This window comes from Theobroma umbraticum, unplaced genomic scaffold, assembly GCF_002168275.2.
Source record: "Theobroma umbraticum cultivar Fairchild unplaced genomic scaffold, ASM216827v3 scaffold_50.0, whole genome shotgun sequence".
Taxonomy (NCBI): Eukaryota; Viridiplantae; Streptophyta; class Magnoliopsida; order Malvales; family Malvaceae; genus Theobroma; species Theobroma umbraticum.
In genome coordinates, this window is record NW_018397261.1 from 5,489,719 (window position 1) to 5,511,728 (window position 22,010).

At 35.6% G+C, this 22,010-nt stretch overlaps 3 protein-coding genes across 3 annotated transcripts; 1 reads left to right on the plus strand and 2 right to left on the minus strand.

The window, feature by feature from the left end:
- Positions 1–113: 113 nt before the first annotated feature.
- On the minus strand, positions 114–1,863 carry LOC110417620 (small ribosomal subunit protein uS15). Its single transcript, XM_021430074.2, has 5 exons — positions 1,726–1,863; positions 1,565–1,637; positions 1,343–1,481; positions 991–1,177; positions 114–392 (listed from the first exon to the last, which is right to left on the minus strand). The coding sequence occupies exons 1-5, from the start codon at positions 1,746–1,748 to the stop codon at positions 359–361; spliced, it is 456 nt and encodes a 151-aa protein (XP_021285749.1). The 5' UTR covers positions 1,749–1,863; the 3' UTR covers positions 114–358.
- A 7,115-nt stretch (positions 1,864–8,978) lies between these two features.
- On the plus strand, positions 8,979–12,588 carry LOC110418674 (Leucine-rich repeat protein kinase family protein). Its single transcript, XM_021431463.2, has 4 exons — positions 8,979–9,702; positions 10,253–10,513; positions 10,610–11,482; positions 11,786–12,588. Exons 1-4 carry the CDS (start codon positions 9,279–9,281, stop codon positions 12,265–12,267), a joined length of 2,040 nt encoding a protein of 679 aa, XP_021287138.1. The 5' UTR covers positions 8,979–9,278; the 3' UTR covers positions 12,268–12,588.
- Positions 12,589–17,348: 4,760 nt separating this feature from the next.
- On the minus strand, positions 17,349–18,308 carry LOC110418653 (DUF1442 family protein (DUF1442)). The gene is made up of 2 exons (XM_021431436.1): positions 18,207–18,308; positions 17,349–18,088 (listed from the first exon to the last, which is right to left on the minus strand). The coding sequence occupies exons 1-2, from the start codon at positions 18,261–18,263 to the stop codon at positions 17,495–17,497; spliced, it is 651 nt and encodes a 216-aa protein (XP_021287111.1). The 5' UTR covers positions 18,264–18,308; the 3' UTR covers positions 17,349–17,494.
- Between the last annotated feature and the right edge of the window lie 3,702 nt (positions 18,309–22,010).

A 22,010-nucleotide genomic window follows, 5' to 3' on the forward strand; every position in this document is an offset into this window, starting at 1 on the left:
CATACCCTGTTAATGGGCGAAACTAAATAACCCTAACCCCTTCAAGGAGGGTAAGGCTAAACTGCTTTCAGCAATCCCGCTAACAATAACGTAGTAAGGGGGTATACTACGGATTTCAAAATTAAAAAGATTTCTTGCTTCAAATCTTGAATGAAGTACAAAAGAGAAAAAGGAACATTGAGTAGAATCAGCAGAGAAACAAGTTCTAGACTCTTTTCAGACATAACAAAATTTTTAACAGCTATGAATAAAGTCTTAGCTCAGGATATATCTCACTAGAACAAGAACACAATCTAGCTCACTCAGAGCATCCACACCGAAGCAGGATACCCCAAAATTGCACCAACAGACACCCACCCTAAGCAACAAGAGTGCTGGCAGTTGTAGACTCGCTGCAAACCAAGAAGATAAATCAGTATTACGACACAAAGCATTAAAAAAACAAAACTCCAGGCAGAATATACCGAAATAGTTGCACAAAGTGCTTCTATAGTGATGAACATAACAAAGCAAACCAATTCATCAAAAGGAAGCCAAATTAACATATTTCTCTTGCCAGATGCTGACAATATTTTGAAGACAATCGACTGCTATAGCTTACATATTTATATACGACATTGTAAACCAAATTATTTAGTGAAATGATATTTGTCATAATATATTCTAAAACTTCTCTCAGAATCTAAAATTACAAATAGATTTCAAGCAATCTACACATTTAGGTGTTCCATGTATTTACAGATTTTCAAACAAGATTTCCATTTGATTAAAATGATTACATATAACCATGTTTCACATGAATAGCAATTTTGCAACAAAACCCATTTACCCAACTAGACATCAATTGCATTTTTAAGCTCAGAGTGTGAACTTGACAAGATGTAAATTATACTTGGACCATGTAAACTGAACGCAATTAGCTGATGAAATTAGTATATCACCCATTGACATGTTAATAGGAACACAAGCTATCAACAGAGACAGACTTACTATTTCCAGACAGGAGGAAGCTTCTTGGTTTTCTTGTAGTAGCGAGCAAGCCTGTGAATCCTGCTCTCAACAAGAATCAACCTGAACTTGGAATCCTTGTCCTTCCTGTTTCTCTCCAAATGCTTGCGGATGGCAACAGCCTTCTTGATGAGGTGGTACAAATCCTCGGGAATTTCAGGGGCAAGACCTATCCAAACAAAAAAAAATTAACAGCACATAAAAAATAATCCATCACACCTTGTTTAATCTAAAGAATAATTAATGAAAATTTTCCACTTGAAACTTTATGCTAACTGGAAGGAATAAAAGACATTGACCAATCCTATAATCAAACGAAAGAAGAATATATTACCATGAGCCTTAAGGATACGCAAGATCTTGCTTCCAGTAACGCTCTTAACCTGAGCAATGCCATGGGAATCACGAAGAATGACACCAATCTGAGATGGGGTCAAGCCCTTCTTTGCAAACTTGCATATGTTTTCCTCAACCTGAACAAATTAACACTGAATCATAAGAAAATTTCCTGGGCATTTCTGTCAGCAAGGAATCTGAAAAGGGATAAAGGACTCACATCTTGAGAAGAGATCTTGAGCCAGCTTGGTGGGGTTCTCTTATAAGGCAGAGCTGACGCAGAAATACCCTTACTGCAACAAAGCAAAAATGTCAATATGCAGATAAGTACACGTAGAAATATACACATATAGAAAGAGAAAGCGAGGAAGAGAATAGTACCCGCGACTGTGCATGCGACCCATGGTGACGGCTGTGGTGGTGAGACTTCCCTGTTTTAGCTGAGGCTTTTACTGGGCAGTCGGCAACGAGGCGCAAGCTCAAACCCTAGTTTCCTACCAAGCGGTGTTTCTCTTTAGGGTTTTTATATTTTCACACAGTCGCTAATCTGCCCTATGCATTTTTCAAAATGACACTGATATCCTTGGGCTTGGAGTTTTGGGCCCTTCTCTTTGCTGGAACAAGTACGATTTTAATATTTGGGCTGATAGACCATGTTCTTTTACGAAAGCGAGCCTTTTAAAGGCATCGATGCTGTAATAGTTTTTCTTCTCTGACATCCTCCTCTCTCTTTCCAGGGCCCAACAATCCGCACATCAAAATCAAATAATTGCAAGAACTGAACGGGGACCAAAAAGCCATTGTAAATCAAATTCAAACAAGGGAAATTATTACACACAACTTTCATCCCTCTTTAAAGCAGACATAATAAAATAAACTAGCATAATGTAATATTATTGAATAGGACTAAAGTCTAAAAATGTCGTAATAAAAAGGGTTTATCCAATAATATTTCCGGACATTAGGTATATAATCATATTGGGATGCATTAAAAGTTTTTCAAACATGGTACTAATTAAGTTAAAGCTTAGTTCATGGCTGCCGGTACTTCCATGAATACAATAAAAGCCAAAGGTGGTTGCCAGCTTCTAGAGAAATAATCATGTCTAACTTGATCATATTTACCGCTAAGAAGAATGTCTCATTTGATCATATCATGTCTCAACCTAATTAATCCTCCTTTTTTCAGTTAGTATATTGGTCTCAACCTCTTCTTCCGTCTATATGCTAACCGAAGCAAACAGAATGACTGTTCTCGTAGAACGTTGATGCAATATTACTTCATGGTTTGGGCCACGGTTTGGTGAAGCATGTTAATGCTTTGGGCTCCATGAGGAATTATAAGAGGCAGAGAGCCATGTCTTTTTTATACAATCTTTTTTTTTTTTTAACTTTCTTTTTCCATTTTCTGAAAGCAACGCCTTTATTGGGAAAATGAGAATATAGCAGCAAGCAATCAGGGACTGAAATTGCCTGCAAAATTTGAATAGAAATTACTTTCCTTAAGACATGACATACGACCTGGACCTCCCTTAACTTCTCCTTCAGGTGTTGTTGTAACTTATTGGACAAATTCCTAAGCTTCCATGGCACCCTGTTGCCATCCTGAACCACATGAAACAGCGTTTGAAGAAACGATCTCAACGATGATAGAATAGGAAACTGCCCCATTCTTAATAAACAGCTGAAAAAGCTCAAGTATTCATTTCAGCCTGGTTTAGAGTCCGTTTCCTCAACCAGCTTCAAGAATCCTCAGTAGGGTTTGGACTTCTTTTTTAACTGATCATGCCCGCCAGAATGCCAGACATTGGGTTCAACCTTTTCTGCGGAAAAAGAAGGCAAGATGCTCAGATGCTAGATTAGAAAAGAATCATTGCTTTTAGCCTATGATCCTGAGGACAGCTGCTATTATTTGTATAGCTCGAAAGAATGGAAATAGTAACCGAGTCTCTCCAAAAGTCCTCCTGCAATCAATTTTTGTTTGATTTAATAATTAACATGCCCTTTTGCTAGCTCATAGCAAAGCTAAGTAATTTGGTCCCAAGCCATAGGTAGCCATGTGGAAATGTTATCTAACTAAAGTTGAAGCCATTGCAATGATCCTTCGTAGTCTGAACTGCTAAACAAGACTAGCATTAACGTTATCTTTAGTTGACAAAAATTAAATACGGAGTAAATTGTCATGATCTTTTCCTTTTTTTTGGCCTGTAATTGTCATGATATTTCAAGCTCCCCAGAACGCAGAGGACGTAAGTTGTTCCCCTTGAACTTCAATTGCTTGAATCGGAAGATCCAACAAAGAGATGGAAAAGGCGTTGTGGTGCGCTAAAGGACTCGCAAAAGCTAAGAGAAAGGAACTTCAGCGCAACACTTTAAGGCTATGAGCCCATATTCTTTTGCTGCGAATCTTCACTTACAAGATTAAATATATAAATTAGTGTTGTTTATTCTGTATGTCCATTTGTTTGTTACAAAATAAAAATGTAATATGTGTCACATCCTTTTTTGTTAAAAAGTTTATATTTGATGTATAATCAGTACATAAATCTTATATATTTTCGGTAAACTTTATGTTATCATTTTATTAAAAAAATAATTATATAATTTTACAAACTCTTAAAAATAAATATACTAGTTTTATTTTTAATTTAACAAAATATTTTTTGCTTTTTTTCAAAAATTTACTCCTAAAGTTTTTTTTGTTTTTAATTTCTCACCCTTCCATTGCACCTTTCTCCAAAAAAAGAATAATAATTAGTTTTGCATAATACCTACCTCATCCTCTTTCAGCAACTTTAACACCTTGCGGCTCTGCAGCATGTATAGTTTGGAAACACAACTCGTTGGTAATGCCCTCATGAAGAAGTCTACTAATTCAACTCCACAATTATCGGTCCCATGCCCCAAAATTCCTTCTTTGATGCAAAAGATATATAAACCCTTATAAAACTTGATAATGGTCAATCAAAGACATTTCTACTAATTAATAAAGAATAGAATTTAGAAAAAGAAGTCTTGTGTTTATGGAAAGTAATTCTTCCATAGGTTTAGAGCTCCAGCATATATAGCTTTTGGCCTTTTGCCAAACTCAGTTTTACAAAAGGAAAAAAGAAAAGTGGGCTCAAGAACCTTTGTAGGATGATTGACATCAGTCGTAACTTTATGCACAATAAGTTTCTTTTGCCAAATTCCTGTGCTTTGGTAGTTAAATTCTTAGCCACCTAGCTGCTTTAATGCAAGCTTTTGTTATCTCCTCTACCAAAGGGAGATGCTCCTCAATTTGATGTTGACCTTATTATGCAATATCCTTACAAAGTTCTCCAGCTTGTTGCATGATACCAACAAATAAAAAGACTTAAAAGTGACGAGTAAAAGAAACCCAACAAACTGTCAAAATACCCTATATTTGACATTTGAGTTTTGTTGAATTATCTAAAGGCCTGATATTGTATTTGAAGCACCATCTACTAGGACAGCTAGCAGTTGGCATTGTATCATATCATACAGTAAATTTTATTATTAAGGAATGTGAACAGCATGGACCACAGAAATTAAAGGAAAGCAACATGTTCCCACTGCCCAAAGAGCCATCATATGGTATATATGGCTTTGGCCTATATACAAGCTAACTCTTGGAAAAAGAAAGCTGGGATTTTCGTGTAGAAATGAGCTTAACAAATTGCCTCGTAAAAGGGTGATCCAAGTGGGAGCACTTCCTTTTAGCTGGCTAGCATACGTGTAAGCTTTTAATCTCACATATAGAAGCATGAATGGACAATAAAATATAACGAGATGCTTTGTCCCTGTGCAAGGTAAATGGAAAAGCTTCAAAAAGGCTTGAGGCAGCAGGGTATAGATCCTCCAAAGTCCAAAGCACAGTGTTGAACAGATAAAAAAAACAGAAAAAAAAAAATTTGGGAGCACCGCATCTCCAAAACATTGTTGGTCTACAATAGATCAATGCCTAAAAAACAACATTACTGGAATATAATAAGCTATAACAAACCTTCTTTTGCGGTCAATAAGGTATATTTGTTGTGTTAAACAAATGGGATTGAAGTAGTTATAATAAAATATGGGTTCCTCCATACGCAAGCTGCGGCTTACACCGATGCAATTTTGTGCAACCCTAGATATTCTGATGTTCAGAAAACAGTTTAACATGTACCTCCAACTGCTAGTCTACAAGGAAGAATCCTATCTTTCGGTTGTTAGCGGGAGAAATCAGAGGAAAAGACTGTATCCAATGTGCAATTGTTCTATCTATATAGCATATAGGTAATCAAAATTATGACCAACGCATCGATTTTCTTGTTTCAAATCAACAGTGTAATAGGATATATAGCAGGAGAATGGATATAAAGGGGGTTGGTACGTTCGTGACTAATGCAATCAATCTTTCATATTCTAAATTCTTGCCTAGCGGTGGTCCCGAAAAGGCTGTAATCGTTTCACGGTCTTGTTGCCAATGAGTTACAAAAACAAAAGACAGGTTACTTTATAGTGTCGATCAAATCCCGTCATTTTTTCTTGCAAATTTTGTTTTCACGAACTCAAAGCAAATTCTGTAAACACACAAATGTTTTTTTATCGAATGTATCAGGCAACGTATCCCATCGTAGTCATCTAGTATTTCTAGAATCCAAATCTTGTGATACCTGACGTATGCTAGCTTCCAATATTGGAACTACAAATCGCTAATGTGGTCCAATATTATATACTGTTTTCTCTTTCATTTTTGCTTCCCTACTCCACTCCGTTTGACAACTATAGTTTGGCACTTGTTTTTTTCTTGATTTATATAACAGGGACGTAAGCCAAAATTTGTGTCTCTCCCGAGATCCTACTGCAATTCTGGCAACAATTTTCTGGACAAGTTTGAAGAAAAAGAAAACAAATGCAGGATACAGTTCAATTTATGATAAATTCCTCATTAATCCCCGATAACACTAAGGCACTAATTTAGTAAAAAAGGGAAAAATTCAAAAATTATGCTTTGCATGCACGCGGGTTGTTTTCTTTTGCTATTTTTCTTTCTTTTGGTAATATCTGCGTTAATACTTAACACTTTGTCTCACTTGAAAAGAAAGCTGAAACAAAATCTTAGAAACGAATCATTTCAAAAATATTCAAAAGAACAATATCATGATTAAATCAACCGTTAACACAATCACCATCCAAATTTCGAAATCCCAAAAGCCAAACTCAAAGCAACACAACCTCACCATCGATCAAGGGAGGTTTTATGAAGACAAATCGTGTGAAAGCGAAAGAAGTAGAGATGAAAGATAAACAAGCAAAGCACAAGAGAAAGATGAAGAATGATTCACTCCATGATTTCGAACATTCAATTAAAGTAACGTGTTCATTCCAGATCTCCACTCAAGAGCTCAGTAGAGGTTGCCGCATCATGCCCACTGAAGGTGGTTGGGATGCAAGTTGGACATGTTTGGTGGTGGTTTAAAGTGGCTCTCTTTTCAGCACTTAATTTGTTAATTCATGGAGATATTGGAGGAGCACTCTCTCCAGAATTTCTACCCACATTTTCCTCCAGATTTTGTAAAAAAATCAGGGGAAATTTCATTTTTATTTTAAAGTTTCCATGAACCGAATAGACCTATTTTGTTGGTGACCAACACGTTTTAGCCTCATCGACCAACTTTTTTTTGACACAGAGATCCATCGCAAAGGGTAGGCCACAGCCACGTAGTTGTAGTAATTAAGTTTTTCCTTAATCTAAATTATACTAGTAAAAATTAAAATGAGCTGAAGGAATGTAGTATACAACAGAAATACTGATGAATGATTGTGGCGGCGAAAGTGACTGGTGTGTATGTAATTATTCACAATCACGAATGATGCGCCTACCCTTTTCTTTTCCGACTTGGTTTTACCAGCCCTTTGAGATGTGTAAATGCTCACTGGAGCACTGCACGTGTATCTCCGTCTCCAACACATCACGGGTTCGGGTCCCACAGTCCTACTGATCAATTAACAAAGCAAATACAGAACAAATGAGAAATAAAACACCGGAATGTTGCATTTGAATTCATTATATTCTGTTTAAAACGTCGTGTGTGTATATATTTGAATCTCCCATTTTTCAAAATAAAAGATAATAAAAATTTTGAATAGATTATTTTTACTTTTGAAAATGACAAAACATAAGCTTAGAACGGAGGTTTTCTATTTTCATAAATGACATAGCATAAAAGCAAAAAAATTCCCCATACAGTAATTGAAAAGAAACAAACGGAGTGGGTTACTTCAGACGAGGGGCAACTCAAGAAATCTTGATCAGCAAAAGTTAACTACAGTTATTAGTAGGAATTAAAAAGAAAATTACTGAAAAATAAAAAATCCAATTATAGCGAAGAGGGTTGTCTAAGATAAGGTCTTGGAGAGTACAGTGCAGGCAGTCATGTCAGATTATGACTTTTTCTGACACAGCACAACCAGAGAGGTCCAAAAGGACGGCAATAAAGTTTCTACTCTATATTTTTTTTTATCACCTTGGGTTCTGGTTAACCAGAATCACCGCTACTCAGTCGTACACCCTAACTAGGTTATCTTGAAACTCAACGGCTCAAAATCGTTCTATTTCTTTCATGGTCTTACCGTAGAATGTTTGCATGGGATCGTGGCTTTTTTCAAATTCGAACTTCTTTACCGAGCGGGGAAGGGAATCTCGAAATACAGAACGGCTACATGACCTCCTAAGTACCGTAACTGACCACCCATAAACCACCACGTGGTATACCAGTGGCTCTCCGTTTGAAGTTTCGTGGACCCCATTTTCTGGCACTGATTGATTTGATTTGATTTGGTCCATCGGATTCTTTTTGACTGCGTAGATCATACTTTCTCTGTCTCTCTCAAAAATAAATAAATAAAAACACGTGACATGCTACTTTCTTTTTTTTTCCAACCAAAAGATAAGCAAAATCAAGTCAAGACACAGAGCTAGGCATAGAGGTTTAATTAGCCCTTTCAAATTTAAACCTTGATTATACTATTTCCTTAATTTAATCTAATTTGCCCCTTTCATAGGCTTCACATGTGATGCTAGCATATTAGAAAAAAATCAATGCGTCACTCTTACCAAAATTTGTAAAAGAAAATACATTACTACTAGTACCTTTGTAAATTAAAAAAAAATATCTTGGTGGCATAGATTATAACATTTATTTTAGTGTACATAATTAAAGTAATAAGTGCTTCATTGTTTTCTTGGGAGTTCTCTAATCAAGATCAAAAGAACAGTACTACTAGTTTTAAATTCCAGTGAATCATAAATAGTAATCAATTTTCAAAAGTGTTGTTAGCAAATTGCTGCATGCCATAAATTCCCCTTATGATTTCATAGAGTAACATATTGTTGTATGAGTGGTCATACACTAGGCAAGCTTCCCTCTTGAAAAATCTCTTTATCAGATGGAATGTCAAGGGCAGAGAGGTCAGCCAAAGTCTCCTCTTCATCACCTGAACTAGAAACACTACCATGCAACTGAGCCTCAATTACTCCTCGATGCTCTTTTAAAAGGTCAATAAATCCAACGGCCCACACTCTTTAAAGTCATAGCTACTTTCTTTTTCTTCTACTTTTTTGTCCTTTTTTTGGCTGTTGCCTATCTTTTTCAGCATTTCCCCTGTGATAGTATTCGTAAACCTTTTTTCTACGCTAAGAGGGCATGGACATCTCTGCATCTTTGTCTCTTCCTCGCCCTCTTCTCTTTGTCCGAGAGAGAGTGTGACTTGATAGCTGAGAAAGGGAAAGAAAAAAGGGTAGAACAGAAGAGCTCCTACTATTGCCTGTAAGGCAAGTAGCAAACAAACGAGTGACCCAGCCAGAGGATCAGAAGCATTTGTTTTCTCAAGAGCAAAACAACCATTTTCTTCTACCATTTTTTAGTTGAAAGTTTGAAACCAAAACAATGGATTCTACGGTACCTCTCTTCTTTATCTTTATTCTCTTCACTACCCAATGTTGTTTCAGTGCCAATACTGAGCTGAGAGCACTCCTAGATATGAAAGCTGCTTTAGACCCAGATGACAAATATCTCTCTTCATGGACCATCAATGGTGACCGTTGTGATGGTTCTTTTGAAGGCATAGCCTGTAACGAGAAAGGGCAAATAGCCAACATTTCTTTGCAAGGGAAGGGGCTTTCCGGCAAAGTCTCATCAGCTATTGCTGGGCTTAAGCATTTGACAGGGCTTTACTTGCATTACAACTCTTTGTATGGAGATATACCAAGAGAAATAGCTAACTTGACTCTGCTCAGTGATTTATATTTGAATATGAATAATCTCTCTGGTGAGATTCCTCCGGAGATTGGTAACATGGGTAGCTTGCAAGGTTAGTGCTACTATATTTTGTTTATAAATTTTGAAAATTTCTGTTTTATTTAGCACGGATTTTTCGAGGTTAGAGGTTCTAAGAAGCTTTGTGCTTCTTTCTTGGGGTGTTTATTTATTTTGATGTCATGCAGCTTCATGTCTCCTATTTAATATGGGATTTCTTTATTTTGGCCAATGATTTGTTTGTTGAGCTGAAAGAATTTCAAATCTTGCTATGTTTGGATTCTGAGAAAATTTATTGACAGACAGTGAGACACACTGACATCTGCTTCAAAATTGATGCCATATTTTCTCATTTAGGAAAATGAAAATAGCAAGGTAAAATTTAAAATTTATTCAAGCGTGCCTCTTGTTAACATTTCCTTTTTGTCCCTGCTGCAACAAAATGGTTAGTTCCCACTGGATGTAGAGCCTCAAAGTATTAAAAAGCTCAATATTTTTCTGAAAAAGATTGAACTTTTAACCCATGATTTATTTTGTGTCTTTGGTCGTTTGAAACTAATCTTCACTTAACTGTGTTCCTTTTTTTTTTGGCACATACTCTGTAGTGTTGCAGCTCTGTTATAACCAGCTCACGGGAAGCATACCGACGCAGTTGGGATCTTTGAAGAAGCTTAATGTTCTTGCCCTGCAATCCAACCAACTTACTGGTGCAATCCCTGCAAGGCTAGGAGATTTGGGTACATTGATGAGGCTTGATTTGAGCTTCAATCGTCTGTTTGGTTCAATCCCTATGAAAATAGCTGATGCTCCTCTGCTTGAAGTTCTAGACATCCGAAATAATTCTCTTTCTGGCAATGTTCCTCTTGGTAATCATCTTTTTATTATAGCTTCGGTCGATATTCATCTTAGTCTTATTACAGAAAATAAACTCCATTTGATTTTTTTTTCTTTGCTTGCTGTAGCCCTTAAGAGACTGAATAATGGGTTCCTGTTTCAAAATAATCTGGGTCTATGTGGGTCTGGTTTTTCATCACTGGAAGCTTGCAATACTTCTGATCATCATATTAATTCAAACAGACCTGAGGTGTATGGACCGGGGACAACTGGTCGTCCAAGAGAAATACCAGAGACAGCAAATCTGCAGTTACCTTGTGAGCCAACTCAGTGCTCGAAGCCATCAAAATCTCAAAGGGGTCCTATTCTTGTGGGCCTAATTGTTGTCACAGTTGCATTATCAGCTATAGGAATCCTCACATTCACACAATACCGTCGCCGGAAACAGAAGCTTGGTAGTTCATTTGAAATTTCTGATAGCGGTCTTAGCATTGATCAAGCCAAGGGTGTATACAGGAAGAATGGCTCTCCACTTATTAGCCTTGAGTATGCTAATGGTTGGGATCCTTTGGCTGATGGCAGGAATTGCACTGGCTTTGCTCAAGATATCTTTCAAAGCTTTAGGTTCAATTTAGAAGAGGTGGAGACAGCTACTCAGTATTTTTCAGAGGTAAATTTATTGGGGAAAAGTAACTTTTCTGCAACCTATAAAGGGATTCTGAGGGATGGATCTGCTGTTGCTATTAAAAGCATCAGTAAAACTAGTTGCAAATCTGATGATGCAGAGTTCTTAAAGGGCTTGAATATTTTGGCTTCATTGAAGCATGAGAATTTAGTGCGATTGAGAGGATTTTGTTGTTCAAAGGCCCGGGGAGAGTGCTTTCTAATTTATGATTTTGTTCCCAATGGGAATTTGCTACGCTATCTTGATGTGAAGGATGGTGATGGCCAGGTCTTGGAATGGTCCACCAGAGTTTCCCTAATTAAAGGCATAGCCAAAGGTAGGTTTAGTTTTGAATTTATCTATTGCGGGTTAAACGACTAGCTCTAATTAGATTTGTTTAATTATGTCTCAGTGCTTCACAATATGGTCTCTAGAAACTCCCAGCAGCTGTTTAACTTCTAATTTGATATTGCATTGATATCAAATGCTTTATGTTTATTAGAAACCACCTTGAGATTCTTGTCATTCTTTTTGTCGTATTTCTCTGCATATTTCCCTTATGCTAAAATACCAACTACAAAATCTAGAATTTGGTTGTTCTTGACTTACCTTTACTAAGCTATCGTCTTTTTTGGAGCAGGTATAGCATATTTGCATGAATGCAAAGTAAACAAACCGGCTCTCGTTCACCAAAATATTTCAGCTGAAAAAGTGCTCATTGATCAGTGGTTCAACCCACTGCTTTCAGATTCTGGCTTGCACAACCTCCTTACCAATGACATTGTCTTCGCAGCACTCAAGGCCAGTGCTGCTATGGGTTACTTAGCTCCTGAATACACTAATACAGGCCGTTTTACCGAGAAGAGTGATGTTTATGCATATGGAGTTCTTGTTTTCCAAGTCCTTTCTGGGAAGCGAAAAGTCACTAGCTTTGTACGTCTTGGAGCTGAATCTTGTCGATTCCAAGATTTTATTGACCCAAACCTCCATGGTAGGTTCTTTGAATATGAAGCAGCTAAACTTGCAAGAATTGCTTGGCTTTGCACTAATGACTCTCCTATTGAAAGACCATCTATGGAAGTAGTTGTTCAAGAACTGGGTAACTGCAGTAGCTGTCTCTAGCGGCTTCAATCTTTATCTGATCAAATTTTCAAATGGTGATGATAAGCTGGAGATGATGTGTGACTAACTACTCTCTGGGGATGAAAAGGAGCATGCTTAATTTGAGTCCTCTTGCTGAGGACTAGACCTTGTGAATGTTATGCATTATTATACCCTGCTAATGGGACTTTATAGGGGATTTTCCATGTGAAATCAACCTCAGTCTTGGGAAAATTTTGTAAAGTGTTGGATTTTTAACCATTGGCTGAACGCTTTTAACCCTAATTTATCTTCATCTCCAATATTTCTCTAGGCTTTTAATTATCCCTGTGTTTATTTTGAGCCTGCAATGCCTGGACCATTGGTTGTGCCTTATATTTATGGTTGCGATTGATGTTTTGAGACTTAATGTCATTGATGTTCTGTTTTTTTTGTATATTTTTGGAAAAAATAAATAAAAAATAAAAGGTAAAAACTTAAAAAATAAAAAATAAACAGCGGAAAGTAGAAAACAAAAATCTAAACAATATTAAAATTTCGTTCTCGGTGGTGTTTAGCTAAGGAAGAGTAGGCTTCTTAGAAGTCAACAAGTTCTTTTGAAAAATGAAAGTAGCTCGATCAAATCTCTTTACTTCTTTCTTCTTTTGTTGGTTTCGAAGTATTCTTTTTACATGCTCCTTGATGACATTCAACTGTTCTTTGGGAGACGTCTGGTAAGGTATCACTCTAGGCAGTATACTGATACTTGAGAGTACAAAAATGAGAAATGAAAGCTCTCCTATTTCATTGGCGTGCTTTAAGTTTAGGCCCCATCGATCCATTATTATCTATAGCAGTCATGGCCAATTTAGTCTTTGTCACTTATATCTATATGTTGTCACAGGGGTAAAATTATGTCAAACAAACAAAGATTACCTGTCCTTAATATGGGGAACGTCATAAACCGGAATGATTAATTAGGCTTCTTAATGACGACTGTCTCTGTATTTTCCTCCTTGCTCCTTGGATTCCTAGTTTTCTACAGTTCTTCAGGCTCAAAAGTGGGATCCCATATAACCCAGCGGAGATAAGGACAAAAAGAGCGCTCCAGAAATAATCACGGGCGGTACTTTGATCTATCTGGGATGACTGTACAGTACCATGAACAGGAGACGAGAGAGAATCCATGTCGGGCAAAACATCAAAATGGTTGTAATGTACAATCTGATCCGATATCTTGGAACTGATATTGTCTATTAAAGTTTCCTACAAATTTACAACATTTAAATTTGAACAGTTTGCTCACCAAAGTTAACTAGCGGCTGTAAGTAATACTTTGTTCTTGTCCTCTCTCTTTGTCCTCTCTTCTAACCTCGTGCTTGTCAATTTAAAAACTGAGAGTTAGGGGCTTAAGGCCATCTGGGCTCCAAAGGAATTCCGAGACGCTGCAGTTGCTTGGGGAAAGCTGCAACAAGTGTGACCACCGCACCAAGAGAGATGCTCCGCATGTGCAAGGAGCTTTAGACTCTGGCTTGGGCCTTTGGAATCTGGACTTTCTGCAAACCTAGTTAAAGATGGACCCTCTTTTTGTCGGGGAAACAGCGACGGTTGAAGGTTGAGCCGAAAATGGTGGTTGGTGCCCTTGAAACGAAAAAGATGTTTACTCTATAGCAAGCCCTTAAGAAATATGAATTCCAATTAGTGTTCTCTTAAGCATCCCGGCAACCCCAGGCTTTACGCCCATCCCCAAATATTCATTAACTTGCTGTGATGTCCATAGTAAAAGGGACATTAAATTGCAGAACTATGCAACCGTGCATATTGTTAATCTATCTTAGAGACAGATTAAGGAAGACCCACGTTGCTTCAGGACAATTATAATTAAATTATGATCACTAAACTTTAATTATACTAAAATAGATCAAACCTATCTCTGCAAAATCTACCTGGCCCTACTGTGTTTGCACGGTTCTATGATCATTTTATATTAATGAAATTCTTGTATACATCAATGTTGATCATGCTAGATTTCGAACATGTTTAAAGAAAAGAACTAAATTCAAAAATTAACAATTAAATTAAATAGCATTGCTAAAATAAACATAGAAAACTAAAATTTTTATAAAATCACTAGTTTTGGTATTTGATTGAATTAACATTCATACATACAATTAAATGATTAGAATCATACCTTTAGTAGTGATTTCAATAAATCACAAGTCATGGCCCCTTTTCTTGATTGGACACCAAAATTGGTTGTCATAAACCAAAATTGTTCATGTGTCCCGTCTCTCCACACATGTGACAAATGAAAACCTTCCTCAAGATAGAGATTATGTATATATATCGTAAAGTGATGCTAGTGGCTAAGATTTCATAAATTTCACCTTTCCAATAATCAGTTTTGATAGAAAAAATGATAAAGAAATTGGAACCCACCTAAAAAAATATTTTTGAGGAGTAGGGTGCTTCTGATTTTTTTTTTGTCAAGTCTTTCTTTTCTCTAACTCTTCCCTTTTTGATGCAGCATCCACATTTAAGTATTTATGGTTAGGTTAAATTGCTTATTCAACTTTTCGTTAATTACAAGTTAACCCTTGTACTTAATTAAATCATTTAATTAAGTCTAGATTGGAAATTTTAAATTTTCAATTGAGTACAAATCCCATTTTAATTTTACATTGTTATCTTATTGTGTGCGACCCATTAAGCCCTCAACATATTAGTAATAAATATAAATTATTGATATTTATATATTATGAACGATATCTAGCAAAACATTATGACCATCAAAATGTTAAAAGAGTAAATATAGTTTGACTAACCTTTTAGTGTAAAGTATTTTAGTATAATTTGATCATTTTATCAAATATCTCATATATGTCATGAAATATGGTAAAGTGTCTACTTATGACATCTCATATTAGTCCTAAAGCTTCATATTGACCTATTAAGATCGTCTCGACTAGAGCTGTCAATATGGGCTGGCCCGACCCAACCCGACCCCAGCTCTTGTGGGCTGAAAAAATATGGGTTGGGCCGAGCCAATCCATTTTTTATATGGGCTATCAAAACCTCAACCCAGCCCACCCCTTGTTAGTCCATGAGTTGGGTTGGGTCAACTCATTTTTATTTTTTTAAAAAAAATTAATTTTTATAATTCTACTTAATAAATTTTTTATTAATAAAATTATTCTATGATTTAATTCATAAATTGAATAATAAAAATATATTACAAATAAACAAATTACACTAAATATAAAAAATAAATAAATTACATAATAAAGTTTAAATCTTTAACACAAACTACTATCTCATAAACATAAGTATATAACCAAATAATAAAAATTTCAAGACTCATTTATATCCTCCTCAATCTTCATTTTCAAGTAAAACGTTTAAATCTTGTTTAGACAGCAATGATGTCTAAAGGTCTGAATTATTATCAATTTATCATCTAATATTCATTACCATAAAAGACAAAGAGATAAAAAGTTTTAATTTAAATTAAAATTTTTACTTTGACAAGTGAAGATTAAAGATATTGAAATATATAAAATAAGCAATACTATTGATAACTAAATTATTAATTTTACATAATTAAATATATAAAATTATTTTTTTTTGTCCATAGGGTTGGCCCTGCCCCAACCCACTGATTTGGTGGGCTGACCCATTTAGGCCCGATTCTAATATGAGCTAAAATATTTCAACCCAACCCACCCTATATTTAATAGAAAATGGGCCAACCCGATGGGCTATGCCCATTTTGACAAGTCTAGTCTCAACCAAGGATTTCGTCAATATAGGTTGAGAGCTATGGAGATATGTCTTTTTCAAATCACTTGGGATGATAAATCCTCTTTGAACTACTTGTTCATCTTTATATGTTTCATGCCATATCCAAAAATATCATGTTTAGGCATCTGATCGCTGCCAAATTTGTAACAATGAAATTAAAACATAGCAATTCACATACAAGATGACTTGGTATCTCAAGTTTAAAGATTACTTACAATGTTGATACATTAGAATATTTTCAAAGACATATAAGTGAAATACCAAATGGAATTTTCATAGCAAATCATGTTCAGGGAACTTATTCCTTAACAAGCACTCACATACTATTCCTAAGTATCTCACATACTTTAATCTATAAGATCGGTTGCTTACTTACAAAGTAAGAAGTCTTAGCATATATCAGTCTTTGAACATTTTCATTACCTTTATTCTTGATAATACAATAATCAAGAACATATTTAGAAATAAAGTTTTGATGCATAGAAATCTCACAATTATAATCATTATTATTTCTTTACAAGACCATTATATCCCAAAGACTTTACCTACGGAAGTTTCTCATAACTCTTTATAGATAAACTTTTAAATAAAGAAATATCTCATGCATTATATAAAATGTTTATAATGTATTTAACATGAAATATGATTAATTAATATAATATTTTACAAGTATAAAATCGATTGACTTGCAAGACTTACACCAACAATTCATGCCTCTATTATATGCATCATATTAAGGTGAATCCGTTAGGAATGAATAGGTGAATTTTACATTTTTACTCCTAGCTAATTATGTCTCTTGTATTGGGTGCTAATGACAATTAGTTATTGGAATTTTGTTTCTGAGGGAGATTAAGGCAGGGAAAAAGGATATTTCCATTTTGTAACAGGATTAGTAAATTCGAGGTAAGTAAAAATAAAAGTTATTATTAAATTTTAAGATGGATATATAATTTAAACTTAAATAAAAATAAATAGAGATAGTTTTATTATATTTATGTGTTTTAAATAATTTTTACTTAATTAATGTGAAATTTTTTTATCATTACTTTAATACCCTCTCTATCAACAGTGAATTGCCTTATTGGCCTATTAACTGTCTGGCAATCATCTAAAATCAAGTGATAGAGCGTAAATGATGATTTTTGGGCATGTTACTTTCTGGAGGTCTTATGAAAGGAAATTTCATTCAAGGACGCCTTTACAAATTAATCTGCTTCCCTTTCGTACAAGTGAAAAGTTCATATTGCCTCCACCAATATCAAGGCACAGTGGAATCAACCCTTTATCTTTGAGACAATGATTTGCTGTATATAATTCGATATTTACAAATTAAAAGCTCTCCGATAAACTAATTTTGACCTATGCTAAAGACCTTTTACTCCATTTGGTTGGCTGGAAAGCAGGGGAAATAAAGAGAGAAAATCTGGACTTCTCCTAAGCAGCCAAAGGAAGCACTGCCCATATTCTAAGCTCCGATTCCTTTCCCTTGCGAAAACCTGACCCTGAACACATGCTCTTCCCCAGTGCATTTATCCACCTTTACAACCCAGTGACTTCTCTTTCCAAAACCACCATCAATTTTGGCTTTTGCAGCAATTCTAGTGACTAGCAGCCCTTCTCCTATAGGTAGCAGTTGAGTTCTCGATCCACTGGACCGCCATGAACCTTTGGAAAAGGCATTATAGCCCACAACAACGGCTCCGTTGCGTTTCGTACCTGCCTCCACTGCTCTAAGAATTCCTTCATGATTCTCCAGGTTGCAGTCGATAAGCACAAAATCAGCATCCCTATAGTCACTTAGCAGAAGATTTTGAGCTTCACCAACTACAAACTCAATATGGCTCTCATCATAGCCCAGGATTTTCTTGGACAGTTGAAGTTCTTCAATTCCGGGGACGATGCAAACTACATGGCCACCAGTTTGGTGAGCAGCGGCCACAAGGGCTAAAGCAGTAGAGTTGGCAGCAGTAGCATATGCCACAACCATTAGTTGTGCATTGTTACCAGCTGCAAGGGCTGAAACGAACTCGGCTACATTTGGTTCTTGGGCTTTCTGGCCCTGCCGGAAGATTACACAAAAACCAAGTCAGATAGGATTAATAGAGAATTGAAACGGGAACTAGACAAGGGCAAGGAGAACTAATTGATATATTGTTTTGGACATCAGGGAAACTTACCATTTTCAATGTTTTGAGGTATGCTTTTGTGGCATTCTCAGCAGACCAGAAAGCCATCTCGTTTTTAGTTTTGATGCAGGTTTTGGATAGAAAGTAGCTGGAGGGTTGTACAAGCCTTTGCACAAATGATGGATGTATGTCTTGGTCAAGAGAAAACGGGCTTATATAGGGGGAACTTAAGGACGGTGACATTATTGAAGAGTGCCATGTAAATCCAACTGGCTGTGTTTAAAAATTAATAAGAAAAAGAAAAAACAAAATGGAAAAAAATCCAACTGGGACAGGCTTCAAATCATACCGGTAATTAACAAACAATTTCTATTTTCTCATAGTTCCAATAGTTCTCTTTTCCTTGGCTTGCGCCTGTATTTTTCTGCTCTTTCTTTTTCTTCACTACAAGGGGAAATAAAACTGCAAATTGAGTAAAAGAACACAGCTGGATCTTCAAAGTATTAAGAAATCAAATTAAGTGGATTACCATATTCAATCTGCAAATGGTGGATTTATCTGTGAACATGAACACTTTGACAGGTATAATCTTAAAATTAACCAGTTCATATGTCATTATATCAATTTACATAGTATCATTTTCCAATTCTCTACCAATTAAATATATAAATCTGCTACCTAGGTTTTTATTTCCAAATTAGTTAGGAAAAAAAAAGGACGGCATTGGATAATCTTATACTTGCATATACTTATTTATGTATATTGACCAACAGATCTTATGTAAACTTCCCAGAAGCCTCTCAATAATTATCAAAAGTTTTCCAAGAAACATTATATGCTTAATTATAGTATTAAATTGGAACCAGCATAAAAAGATTTAATTATGTAGGGTACATGCTATTGTGAAAATGTTTATATATGAATGACCCGTTGTGTCCTTTCTGGGAGGGACAGCAGAAATTTTGAAATCAAATCAGAAAATCTCCACAGCAAGGCATCAAATTATGTTGGTATCTTAGAGATAAAAAAGACAAGGCTCCATGCTAACTCTGCCCACAACACAACAAAACTCGTATTATTAAAATCAAAACTTTGAGATTAACTGTACTGGTAGAATACTGGAACACGTGTTGCAAGTTGGGGTATAAGCCATTGTATTTAACTAGCTAATTAAGCTGCTGTTCTGGATGTTTTTCTGGCTTGTATCTGCTTCTTTCGATGTTAAAGGAAAAAAGTTGTACGTTAAGGCACAATCCTTATATGTACGGGTAGTTTAATTAGAAACTCAGACAGTTGGCCTAGTATTTGGAGTTGTGACCATAAACTTTTTCATTTTCTTGGGGTGCATGTGTTTCTTGATAAATTCCATTTGACAAGTATTAAATTTATAAAGAAGAAGAAGCAAAAGTACTTTGAGGTGTACTTTTGCTATATCGCGGATACTGTATTTGCTTAAACTAACTAATGAAGTTTCAAGAGAAAGACAAATATGTAGGATTATTTTTTTCTTGCTACGTACAAATGGATATGGTTTAATTATGTTAGTAGCTAGCTAGCTACTTGTCATTATTCAGCCAAAAAAGAATAAAATCTCACCTTCATGGGTAAGTATTGCTAACTTGATTTCATGAGCTTTGCCTTAGTTTGCATGCTTGAGATTTAAGGATTCACCTGTGAAAGTATCTTCATCACGTTCGGTTTAATGTTTGTGTTTAGTATAATTTTTCCTTTGTATTAAAACGAAAATTATCTCACATTTGTTGTGACCTTATCTTAAGACAAATTAAACAGAATAATTGTCTTGGATTCATAATGCTCTTCCTTGTTTATACTATACTTAAAATGAAAACCAAAGTATAGCTTCAATTTGCAGCTGTTAAAAATCAAAGGTCATCTCATCTACTTGAGCAGGATTTCTTGCTGAATGCATAAGGCTGGCATTATTTGCAGAAATGCATGTATCTGCTCCATGCCTTAGCCTTTTTTGCTTGCATATGTCAATTGTCATGTCCTGTTACGTAGTAGAGAGGTGCATGTACCATTAACGTGCCCTTCAAACAAGACAAAACAAGATATTGAAAACTGATAGTAAACTGTCTTAAAAAGCGAATGAAAAACAGAACCACTATTGTCCATTTTAAGCATTCAAAGTTTCAAACCCTCCCTTTTTAAAACATTCAAAGAATAAGGCACTAAATGTAGCTGGCTACATTGTTATTAAAACTCTTATTCTTGCCCCCCAAAACCCCAACAGAGATCTAGAATCTAGATCAGATCAAGATGCCACGAACACATGGATAACGAAGCAAAACCCCATTCATTCAATTTCTTGTCTTGTGGTCGACGATATCTTGCATTATGAGAGGCCCCGTTTGTCTGATTCTGCATGGGGGGAGGATGCTATTGTTGTGGTCGAATAGGTAGCTACGGTCAGGCCAACTTGATGTTCTCGAATTTTTCTAAGCTATTGAGGATTTTTCTTTTGTTTTCTAGCCTTCGATTGGATTCCAAGAAACCAATAGGAAAATCAAGCGAACGTGGGAGTGAGAAGATGAGGAGAAATGGGGAGTGCAGAATGAAATAAACAAGTTGTGGGTCTCAAGATTCTGCTTGAAAGGGTAACGCATCCTTGGAGGGAACATGTCTGCATGTGTCAACAATGTAAGGTACAATTTTTTATTTAATACGGTATCTTATTTATATAGGAATTCATCTAATTATTAAAATTTGAGTACCAAATATCTCCACCTATACGTTTGAACACGTGCCGGCATGGGTGGAAATATGTACATGTGTAAAATGAGAGATGTTTTTGAGCTATATAAAATTCATACTGAACAAACTGTGCCATGAATTTGTTGGGATTAATTCATAGGACTTAATTACTATATATAGAAACAAAATGAGGTAAAAGATACTTCGAAACCAAAGTTAGTTTTTTTATGCATTTTACCGTTGTTTTATAGTCACCTAGAAAGATATCAAAGCAAATGGATAATATGTTTGTTACCTTATCTTTCATGACAAGTTCTAACTAATAAAGAGTCAGTAGTAAAAAAGGAGACGTTCAATCAAATTCAAGTCTTACTTTTTTCGACATTTTTGACTAATAAACCAATTGTAATTATATTGTGCTTATATAATTAGAGTAATAATTTTATATTAATGCACTAATGAAGCTATTCTTTCTGACCTAGAGCCAAAAAACTTCTTAATATCAAGAGGGTTACGTGGTATGCAGGGAGGATTAATCTTGGGTTTTTGGTTTGGGTTTGGTGGGTAATCTTTCAACTTTCTCTTCTCTTTAACTTCTTTTCAAGATAAAAATTTAATTGGCTTTGCCGTTTGGGCTTAGTGGGCACGATTACCTGCCCGACTGCCTCGGTCTAATTTTGATGGAAGTAGATCATCTGCTAGATATGGAAGAGCATGTTACATGAAAGCGGAGAGCCTCTCCAGCAAATCTTTTAAAGTTCAATGTCGACAGCTCGACTGGAGGTAAAGCCAGCTAGACACTGCGGGATGAGGAGATATTTTAAGAAATTCCGATAGTATTTTTATTGTTTTGTTTTCTGACCATTTTGGTGTATTTGATTTTAGCTGTATCGAAATCTATGCTAAAGCGACTTTAGAATTATTTTGCAATTCCATGCGACCTGGGAAAAATAATCGCTAATCGTTGAATCAAATTCAACTATTACTATACTGTATGTGCTAAATAGTGGTAAGAAACCTTGAAAGTTGTAGAAACTGTTTTAGCAGATAAATAAATTACGTGATATTATCCAATGTGTTCAAGGAAACAAGTTATAGTGTTGACGACCTTGCAAAAAGGGCAATGAACATAACGAAAAA

What these genes read in the sequence shown, in the direction of transcription:
- LOC110418674 (XM_021431463.2), top strand. Translation starts at nt 9,279, where the DNA reads ATGGATTCTACGGTACCTCTCTTCTTTATCTTTATTCTCTTCACTACC. An exon ending in TTCTGGCAATGTTCCTCTTG is followed by an intron (nt 10,514 to 10,609) that starts GTAATCATCTTT and finishes TGCTTGCTGTAG; the next exon opens with CCCTTAAGAGACTGAATAAT. An exon ending in AATTAAAGGCATAGCCAAAG is followed by an intron (nt 11,483 to 11,785) that starts GTAGGTTTAGTT and finishes TTTTTGGAGCAG; the next exon opens with GTATAGCATATTTGCATGAA.
- LOC110417620 (XM_021430074.2), bottom strand. Translation starts at nt 1,748, where the DNA reads ATGGGTCGCATGCACAGTCGCGG. An exon ending in GCGTATCCTTAAGGCTCATG is followed by an intron (nt 1,178 to 1,342) that starts GTAATATATTCT and finishes TTGTTTGGATAG; the next exon opens with GTCTTGCCCCTGAAATTCCC. An exon ending in CTTCCTCCTGTCTGGAAATA is followed by an intron (nt 393 to 990) that starts GTAAGTCTGTCT and finishes CTTGGTTTGCAG; the next exon opens with CGAGTCTACAACTGCCAGCA.
- LOC110418653 (XM_021431436.1), bottom strand. Translation starts at nt 18,263, where the DNA reads ATGGCTTTCTGGTCTGCTGAGAATGCCACAAAAGCATACCTCAAAACA. An exon ending in ACCTCAAAACATTGAAAATG is followed by an intron (nt 18,089 to 18,206) that starts GTAAGTTTCCCT and finishes ATCTTCCGGCAG; the next exon opens with GGCCAGAAAGCCCAAGAACC.